Source organism: Mesitornis unicolor, unplaced genomic scaffold (assembly GCF_000695765.1).
Source record: "Mesitornis unicolor isolate BGI_N332 unplaced genomic scaffold, ASM69576v1 scaffold19412, whole genome shotgun sequence".
NCBI lineage: Eukaryota > Metazoa > Chordata > Aves > Mesitornithiformes > Mesitornithidae > Mesitornis > Mesitornis unicolor.
This window is the reverse complement of record NW_010168730.1, coordinates 3,277-12,957: the sequence shown is the minus strand read 5'-3', so window position 1 is coordinate 12,957 and position 9,681 is coordinate 3,277. Positions and strand designations below refer to the sequence as shown.

At 36.6% G+C, this 9,681-nt stretch overlaps 1 protein-coding gene across 1 annotated transcript; it reads right to left on the bottom strand.

Annotated features, from left to right (window-relative positions):
* Positions 1-214: 214 nt before the first annotated feature.
* On the bottom strand, positions 215-7,756 carry CGNL1 (cingulin-like 1). The gene is made up of 7 exons (XM_010179132.1): positions 6,167-7,756; positions 5,533-5,627; positions 4,527-4,620; positions 3,526-3,627; positions 2,669-2,817; positions 2,028-2,163; positions 215-436 (listed from the first exon to the last, which is right to left on the bottom strand). The coding sequence occupies exons 1-7, from the start codon at positions 7,754-7,756 to the stop codon at positions 215-217; spliced, it is 2,388 nt and encodes a 795-aa protein (XP_010177434.1).
* Positions 7,757-9,681: the final 1,925 nt, after the last annotated feature.

Sequence of the window (9,681 nt, the reverse complement as noted above, 5' to 3'; positions counted from 1 at the left end):
GCTTGAAGAAAGGGCCACAACTTCAGCTGTGACAAGCAATCAAAGCAATATAAAAGTGTATGAAATAAAACTTCTTATCAGCAGCTAAGAATCTCCTAGCCCAAATCTTTACCGGTAATTTGTTCTGCTAAGAAAATAATAGTATCTGAAAACATCTAGAAGGGGACATCCATGAGAGGTATGATTTTTCCCTGTAGAGACTAACTGTAATCACTTATTTCACCTCTGTTGCTTTCTCCAGGCTCTGTTGTAGATCAAGCAATTCTTTATCATGTTGCTCTTTAAGTTTATCCATCTCCACATCATGGCTAGATACTTCTTCTTTTAGTGCTCCTTTTAAAGCTGTAAGCTCTCTCTCTCTTTTTCTCAAAATCTCTTCTTGTTGATCTTTTGCCATTAATACTTCTTCCAGATCCTGCTTCATTTGCATCAGCTCCTAAAGAACAAAATTAAACATAAATGCATGACAAATAGCTCCAATGTTTGTGTTTTAGAGGAGGAAAGCATCCAAGTATAAGCACCCCAAGACCAACTTCATTTTGTATGACCAACATATTTTTCATGGCTCTTATAGTAAGCTAAAAATTTTCTAAATCCTAAGATCATTAAAACTCTAACATATAGCTGATGTTTTATATGATGGGTCAACATATCTGATTATGCAAAACTATGAAAAGGTTATGTTGTCTGTAAATACAGCAGGAGTCAAACTAAAGTTGCAATTTAACAACTCCCTCAGTCCTACCTCCTGCAGCAAAGAGGTAGAAGAGAACAAAGAAAAACCTTTGTTTCCCACACTGCTAGAGAAGTGAACCCAATGACAACTCCTTGTCATCTTTCTGGCTGTAAAGAATAGAGAAAATTGCTTCTGCAAGCTCTGAAGACAAAAGAAATGCTTCCCAACTGAGTCCATGCCTTTACATCCTTCCTCCTCGCACTACGCTCCCCTGCAAGTCATTTCCCCTCTCCAAACTGCTGGGAAGGAAGTGGGCAGTCAGTGAATCTGAAGAATAAATACACACGTGCATGTATACAAACACAAAATAAAACAACAGCAGCAAATCGAAAATGTACAGCTTCAGTAATTATCAAATTTGGTATTTCTCAAGCTGTAAATAACTGCACTTTCAAAGAAAATGTAAATATCCCCTGCACTGAAGGATGTGGCACTGCCACACGTCATCTATTCTGTCCTTAAAAGTCTACATTGAAAGGGATTCTACTACTGTCCCAGTTAGCCACGTTCTACTGTTTAATTATCCATATTAATTTTAAAAAATGGTTTCCAGTACTTACTTTCAATCTCTGTACCTAAGTCTCTTAGTTCTTACTCTATCCCCACACAGCCCAGAAAAATGGATCACTATCTCCTTTATAGCACCATTCCATACGATGTGCTTTTGAATCTTCCCTCACTCCACCATTCAGATTAAAGTCCTTCTTCACAGGTAATGTTTTTCAGTACTATCACCATCATTCCAGACATTCCCCTTATGTACAACTTTCAGCTGCAGTGTCTGAGATTAAAGACAGTAATTTCAGAGAGTAATCACACCTCATGTGCACAAAACACGTACACAGCACATACTCAGCATGTCCTGCATACAGACATTTTTAATATTCCCAAGATCTGTTGCCTGTGCTTCTGCTCCCTACTTTGCATTTTAACACTTAGCATTAATTTCTTAAGCTAGTTCTTTGCACTAGTATTAAAAGAAGTTCATTATTTTGGTTCTCCAAAGTATTAGGATCATTCTGAATTCTAATCTGCCTCTTGAACCACTATACATTGATACTCTACACACTCTTATCAACAAATGGAATAAGCAGTGTTCTCTATTTCATAATCATCAGGCCTACAGCCAATTCCTCTTTCATCCCAAGGTGACAGAAAACCCCTAACTCTTTTTCAGATTGACAGAATGGGAAAAGATAAGGCACATATTTCTTCTATCTGTATCTTAGTTCCTGCTCTTTATGCAATTCCGATTATTTTTTCATCCTTCTTCTGACAATTTGTAACTAACCTCAATCAGAACCTCTTTCTCCCCTTCATCAGTATGTTTTGCATTATCCAGTTCATCATGCATCTCAGAGAGCTGGTCTTGAAGATCTCTGATCTCAGTCTGGTGTTGTTCCTGCTCCATCTTCACCTGAAAAAGCCTTAGGAAAAATCAGACAGGAGTTTTTAATTTGTAGAAATACTAATTTGTTCTTTCAAGTACTAAAAGATGCAAGTACCTATTCCCATGTTCCCCACAAGGTAATGGGATATAATGAGACAGAAAAATGAAATGTCAGAGGGGCAAAAATGAGAACTCTTTTAAGTGGACATTTAAGTGGAAAGTTGTGTTTTATTTTGAAACTGGTACTATATTCTTGACTAAAGCACTCAAGTGTTTCCATATTTTAAAGACCTGAACTATATATTATGACCATGAAATATGAAATGCATTAACAGGAAGACTACAAATTCAGCAATCTTTCTTTTCCATCCAGATATTCTAAAAATACACCTTTTTTAAATGGTAGAAACATTTCCTGCAATAACAAACATCACTCTGCCTGATTCCATTAACATATTCTGCAGACACAGGTACTTTTAATCTATAGGAGGTTTAAGAAAAGGTACAAATTCCAAGGAATAACTTTTCTAGAATTAACTCACTCCTCTAGGTTTTGCCTGAGTTCCTTCTCATTTTCTTCCAGCTGCTTTTTTAAGGCTTCTTTTTCACATACACTTTCCTCAAGTTGCAACTGAAGATCTTTCAGGCTTGCTCGCGTAGCATCTCTCTCTTCTTTGGAATTTTGCTGGTTCTGAATTTTATACACCAAAAGTTAAGCAAGATAATAGACTAAGCATAAATAAATTATAGGCTCTTTTTTAATACATGAAAGAAGCCATTTCAAGACTTTGATATTTTTCACTTGTAGACGTGCTTATTAATTTATGAATATTAAAAGCTCGGAATGTTTATTAAAACACACAAAGCACTGCTTTTTAATTTTTACTGGAAAGGTGAGAAGTGAAGTCTCCTCGGTATCTAATTAGTTTCAAGTATATTGATTCTTATCACAGATTCAAAATGCAAACTGAAAGAAGCCAAGATGCCCTCCTCATGTCTTCAGAGCATGGCTGTGCTTAATTGCTTTGAATCCAGCACTGCAAAAATAATGCTGTAATTACTAAACAGCAGCTACATGAGTAACAGTTTGTCTCTCATTCCATGTCTGTCTCATTGTAGTCAACAGATGAAAATTTACCTCTGCAGATACCTAAGAAATTTTATGTGCGTGTGCACATTTTTATTCACTGCTCCAAACTCCTTAAATACTAAGAGATTTCTTAAAAATGCTATGAGTAACTACACTTAAAACAAATGGTCTTCTGTAGAAGCATAGGTATATCTGGATTAAAAAGAATATGAAGCAAAAAAGATTCAGCTGGTTTATCAGTTCCCACTTACTTAGAATTCTAAGTATATTTGAAATAGTCAAAAGCCTTGTAACAACAGAGAGCCATACCCTAATTTCTAGATCCAGTTTTTTCTCTAATTCTTCCACTTTCCTTTCAAGTTCTGCTTTTTGTTCCACCAATGCCTTTACTTCAGCTGAAGAATCCGAAACCTACAATTAAACAGACATGTTTATTCCCACACAGCCAAGATGTTCTTTGACAACTGTTTTTTTAAAATCTCAAGTAGAGCTACAAGCAAGGCTAATAAAGTGTAGCACCAACTGCCTGAGCTCACCAGGGACTTTTCACATGGGTCAAGCCAAGCTAATATTTTCAAAGGAACCATGATTTGATTTTCATAAAATTTCTTTGTAATTGCTTCAGGCATGTTGCATATAATACAGAAAATACGCAAACTTAAAGAAAACTTCAAATCAGGCAACGTATGAAATAAATCACAAGTACTTGGAGCCGAGTTTGACTGAGGTATCACCAAACAGAAAAAATGGACATCAAAGAGATTCATGCTTATATGTCAAGACAGATTTTCAAACACTGGCTTTTTTGGTAATTTCTTAAGATGTGTTTTATATTTTTATTTTGACTAATTGTACCCAAGGATAAAATAATCATCAAAAGTAAGCATTTAATCTTTTAATCTCACGCTATCACTGCAATAATTGGGCGTTTCTTCACTTAGCTTCAGAACTGAAAAAACAGTGCACCACATGGCAGGACACAAACTTTTCAATAGGCAGTGTTAAATGCTATCATTGGAATATGTCTTTTAAATGATATCCTAGATTACTGCTTTTCTCATTAATTAAAATACTCGCTTCACTTAAGAGATTTATTTACATCGGCATAATGAGAAGATGCTCCGCCATTATTTTTTAAAGCTATGTATGTTAGCTTTTCCTCAATGCATGATTAAAATTAAAGCTACACTGCTGAGGGACTACAAGAACTACCTAACTGAAGTCAGTGAGGGGATTCAAATTTTTAAAGACTTGTTTGAACACTGTTGTCACTATGAAACAAGCCAAAACAACTTTAAAAACTTTTTAACCTGTGTCTTTCCAGCAGCTCTTGACTTTAAAGTCTGAATTTTCTCAAAAACCAAGTTGACTTTCCTCTTTGTGGCATCATCATTATCAGCACTTCTAAAACACAGACAGTACAAGTAAGCAACAATATGATCAAAGGTACTATTTTATTAACATCAGGATAAATTCAGACTGTCCAAGCTATTGAAAATCACCACCATTAAAAAACCCGAGTATGAACCAGTCAGAAATTATCTTAACTATGATTTCATTAAACCGTTTAAAGGGAGGCTGTTAAAAATTTATATTCCAAATTAAAAAAAAAAATCCTCACTGAAGTCTTTAATTGCAACTTCTGCAAGACTACAGCTGTCGAAAGACAGGTATTCAGCATGTATATTATTCAAACATACTGAAATTAGAACTACTAGGTTTTTCAAGTCCTGACAACTCCACCATAAAACAACACTTCAACAGCTCCCACATCCTGCTACATCAGGAATGCAAAGAAATATAAGTGCATCATGTATATTTTAATTAATTTCTCTTTCCTTCACCTTTCAATAAGTTATCATTAGAAAATAACAAGTAAAAAAGTTTAAGGTGGACAAAAAGATCAAATGCACAGCAGCACGAGAGCTTCTGTCAAACCTTAAGAGATACCACTTTCTGCTGTTGTTTAAAAAACCCACAAGCTTAAACGCCCACGAGGTATGATTTGAATTCGTAATGAACCCCCCATATCACATGAAGTTTAACTCCAGAAGTATTAAAAAGACAAAACATATTCTGATTCACAAATTTCAAGTACATTTCACCAAATTCTATGCAATAACCTAAGGCAAAAAGTCCTGTTTGCCTAGGTGTGTCCTATAATGCCTTAAAGGACACAGCTGAGGCACAGAATTATGAAACAGACATTTCATTTAGTTGCTGTTTTGATTTTACAGTTTCACATTTTAAATGCAATAGAAAATAAACATTAAGAAAATACAGTCTTCTTTCCAAAAGCTAACTATGTTTACTAACCCTTCCTTAAGGTAATTGTAAAGTATCTGTTTAGCAGTCTCTTCATTCGTTTGCTGTGCAAGACCTTGCTGGCCTTTTAAGAGATCAGGAGTTGCCTAAAAGGACAAGACATTATGTGAAAAACATAATCATATGGTGGTGACAAATACAACCTGTATAACTGAAGTTCTCCATTCTATTCTATTATGAAAAAAATTATGTACTGTGGACTTAAAGATTCACAAAGATCCATCGGAGTTTTGGTTTTGGCTTACTGCGAGAAGAAAGCACACTCCACACCAAAAGAAAGAAAATATAATTCTGCATGGAGTTACATATATTTCAGCATTCTACTGCTGTGCACTTACGCTTAAGAATCATCAGAACATCATCTTCAATAATTTTCTTTAGCCCCACCATCTTCCTTCACCCGCACAAGAATAAGTTGTTTTACAAACTGTGCTTTCTATAACTGCAACTAGAAGAATAATTTTTTGTATTTGCATTTCTCCAGAACAATTCTGCTATCCTATTTGGAAGTCTCGTGTGATGGGAGTTTGTTCTAATGAAGAGCAGAAAAATGTGCATTTAACAATATGAGAGTTTGGGTATGCTAGAGTGCAAAACACAACTTAAAGAGTAAATTCAACATTACCTGTATATTAGGGACAGATGAAAATGTTTTTACAGAAATCTTCTTGGCTCCTGAATCAGGTGGAAGTGTGATTCGGTTTGGCAATAACAAAGTAGAGGTTACTGTTCTAACTTCCTCTCTTTTATTTTGTCCTGGGAGTGTAGATGACCTAAACATCAAGCTCTCAGTATCAGCTCCATTCTGTTTATGGTATTGCAAAGAACTGAAGTTGCTGTTCTGAGCGTCTTTACCAGGTGTCTGCAGTTTTCCAATACTTCGAGCAGAAATCTTAATCTCTTTGGAAGGTGACTTTTGATCTCTGGATAGCTGCTTGTGAAGGCAAACTTTAGATGGTCTCAGCAAGTGCTCAGTTGACTTACCCATGCTTTTACTGAATTCACCTAAATGATCTGAATTTACATCAAGACCTACTGACAAGGCACTATCAACACTTCTTGATCTTTTACGATCATCTGGATTAATTCTGTTCCTTTTTCCTGACCTACCTCTTCTGTGAGGATCAACTTTCTTATCAAACTTTTCAATTAGCTGATCCACTCCTGGAAGTGAACCAGTGTCAATGTCACGACCAGTTCCAGGCAAAAAAGGAATATATCTTCTATTTTCATGTCGATTAACGTTGTCTGCATAGATGGCATACTCTTGGTCATCAAGTAAAAATCTGTATAAGGAATTTGCAGAAGTGGGAGTAGCTGATGAGGATGATGATCTTCGTGAGTCATCCAATACTGGCCCAGCTGAATCTTGTCTGCGGAAGGGAAGAACGTCTGGTCTAGGCTTTCTTGGCTCTGGATAAGCAGTGGGACTAACACATGGGGATCCTCCTGCAGATGAAAATGATTCTGAAACACACACTTCACTGGAGCTGATTGTGCTACTGGGACAATCCAACAGCTGCTTATTTTGGTCTTCCACTTCTACTGACCTGTTCAAAGGTATCTTTTTTGAATTTGCTTTGGTTGGCTCTGCAAGATATGTATTTGTATTCTGTACGGACACCACTTTAGATGAGGAAATCCAAGGCTTCGCTTCATTTTTATCTTCATCTGCAAAAGATCTAGATATACTGCACACAGAGGATTGATAATTATCCAAGCTCAAGTTACTTTTTTCAGGATCATAAGGCTGTAAAAGTTCAGGATGTCTTTGAAAGTTCAACAAATTGGAGGACTTCATTGCTCCATCTTTAGGATCTGATATTCCATTTTCCTTTTCATCCAGATTGGTTATCTTTAGGCTTTTAAGCATACAGGGTTGCACGTGCAGTGTCCCAGGAAACTTTGTGTGTTCACTGTTCTTGTCCTCCAATTTAAAAGCAGTATTGGAGTCTATGTCTGGCTTACTTACAGTCTGAGAAATGACCTGCTGTTCTTTTCCAGGAGGAGGAGGATTTTCTGGCAAACATCCTTCTGTATTGTTTAGTACTATGTAAGGATGTCCATCAATTCCTTGGACTCTAATACTGACACCATAAGACCCTGTCCTAGAATTTTGTGCATTTTTAGTTTTTTGAGTCTCCTCACTTGCGAGTTCTAGAGTGACTTCATAGTCCTGCTGCACGTGCTTAAAACCAGCAAAATATGGCTCCATGATTATCAGAAGATTATAGCTGAAGAGAAGAAAAAATTACAAAAAATGTTATTATTTTAAATAGATTATTTCATCAATTACATTATTCCACCATTCAGTGTGACTATGAAGACTAACAGAAACCAATACACAAGCTATACAAAGCCCAAAGCAAATGCACTGTGATACAAAGACAAATGTCTGTCTGACTGATTCTGGATCAAAGTAATGTTATTTTACGACTCTAAATGTTAAAAAATAACAACAGTCAAAATAACCTACACAGAGCTGGTGTTAGTTGCCTTGGAATCAAATGACTTCAAATATAAGCAATTTTTTGAGACAAAGCAGCTTTTATTTTGGGTATCTTCACTATACTTACTGAAAGACTGTACTCTTCACAAATCAGCAATCATTTTATAGCCAGCAGTTAGCACCAGCCAGTCAACATTTAAACATAAGCCCAGGAGAGTAAAACACACCAGACAGTCTTAGGTTATAAGTTTTAGGTAACTAAAGCACAGTAAGAAAGGTCATGCCTTTGAGTTGCACTTTTACATACATGGTCTTCACCATTTGTTTCTAAAGACTCTGAAAATAAACTTTTTCATTGATTATCTCATTGTCATTCATAAGAATAAACTTTCCTCCAGATTAACAATCCTCCAACTGTGGGCTTGTTCCAGAAACCTCTAGTTGCTATTTCAAAACAGATACTTTGCTGAGCAACTGTGCTGCTTTTGGCTGGGATAGTTTTGTTCACAGTAGCTAATACAAGGCTATGTTTTGGATTGGTGCTGAAAATAATGTTGATAACACACTTATGTTTTAGTTGTTGCCAAGCAATGCTTACAGTAAGCCAAGGACTTTTTCAGTCTTTCCTACTGCCCCTGCCCTTCCAAGCTGGGAGGAGACACAGCTAGGTCAGCTGACACAAACTGGCCAATGAGATATTCCATACCATAAGACATGATGCTCGGTATGTAAGCTGGGAGGAATTGCCCAGGGGGGTGCAATGGCTGCCTGGGGGCTGGCTCGGCATCTGTCAGCAGGTAATGAGTGGTTGCATCACTTGGTTTTTTGGGGTTATGCCTCTCTTTTTGTTTTCATTACAATTTCAAATAATAACAACAATATATAATAATATAATTAATAATAATAATTTATTTCAATCATGGAACTGTTCTTATCTCAACCCATGAGGGCTTTCTTTTTTTTCCTTTCTTCCTCCAACTCTCTCCTCCATCCCACTGAGGGCAGGGGGAGATGTGCAAGTGGCTGCATGGTGCTTAACTGCTGGCTGAGATTAAACCACAACAGCAGCAGAAATGGAAAAATACTGATAGTATTTAACAATGTCCCTGCTTACTGCATGCGGGTTGGACTAGATGATCTTTAAAGGTCCCTTCCAACCCAATACATTCTATGATTCTATTTCAAAGGCTGATAGCACCTTTTTCAGAACCAACAGGAATGCTAACTCCAGCCTACACATGCCTGTCTTGGTTTACTGGGACAGAATTTTAGAGTCAGGGGTTTTTTTGTCCAGGAGAACTGCAATTTTTTTAAGGGTAAGACACTTTGTTATAGCTTTCAGCTAACACTGGTATGTGATTATCAAGGTCTTCAGCAGTTTTGATATAAACAAATACAGAGGCTGGGGGAAGCACAAAGCCAGGGTAGTTGACCCTCAGCTGACCCCAAGCTGACCAATTTGTATTATTCCATACCATAATTGCCACATTCACTACAAATTGGGGAGTCTGCTGGGAATGGCCCAGCTTCTTCCCTCTTCCTTCTTTCATGGCTGACACCTGAAGAGGGATTTGTCTACCATCCTACCCTTAAGGCCTACTAGCCCACAATATTGGCTGAGTATAATCCTGTATACTTAATAGTAATGCTATTACTAATATTAGGTTATTATTATTTTATTAAATCTATTT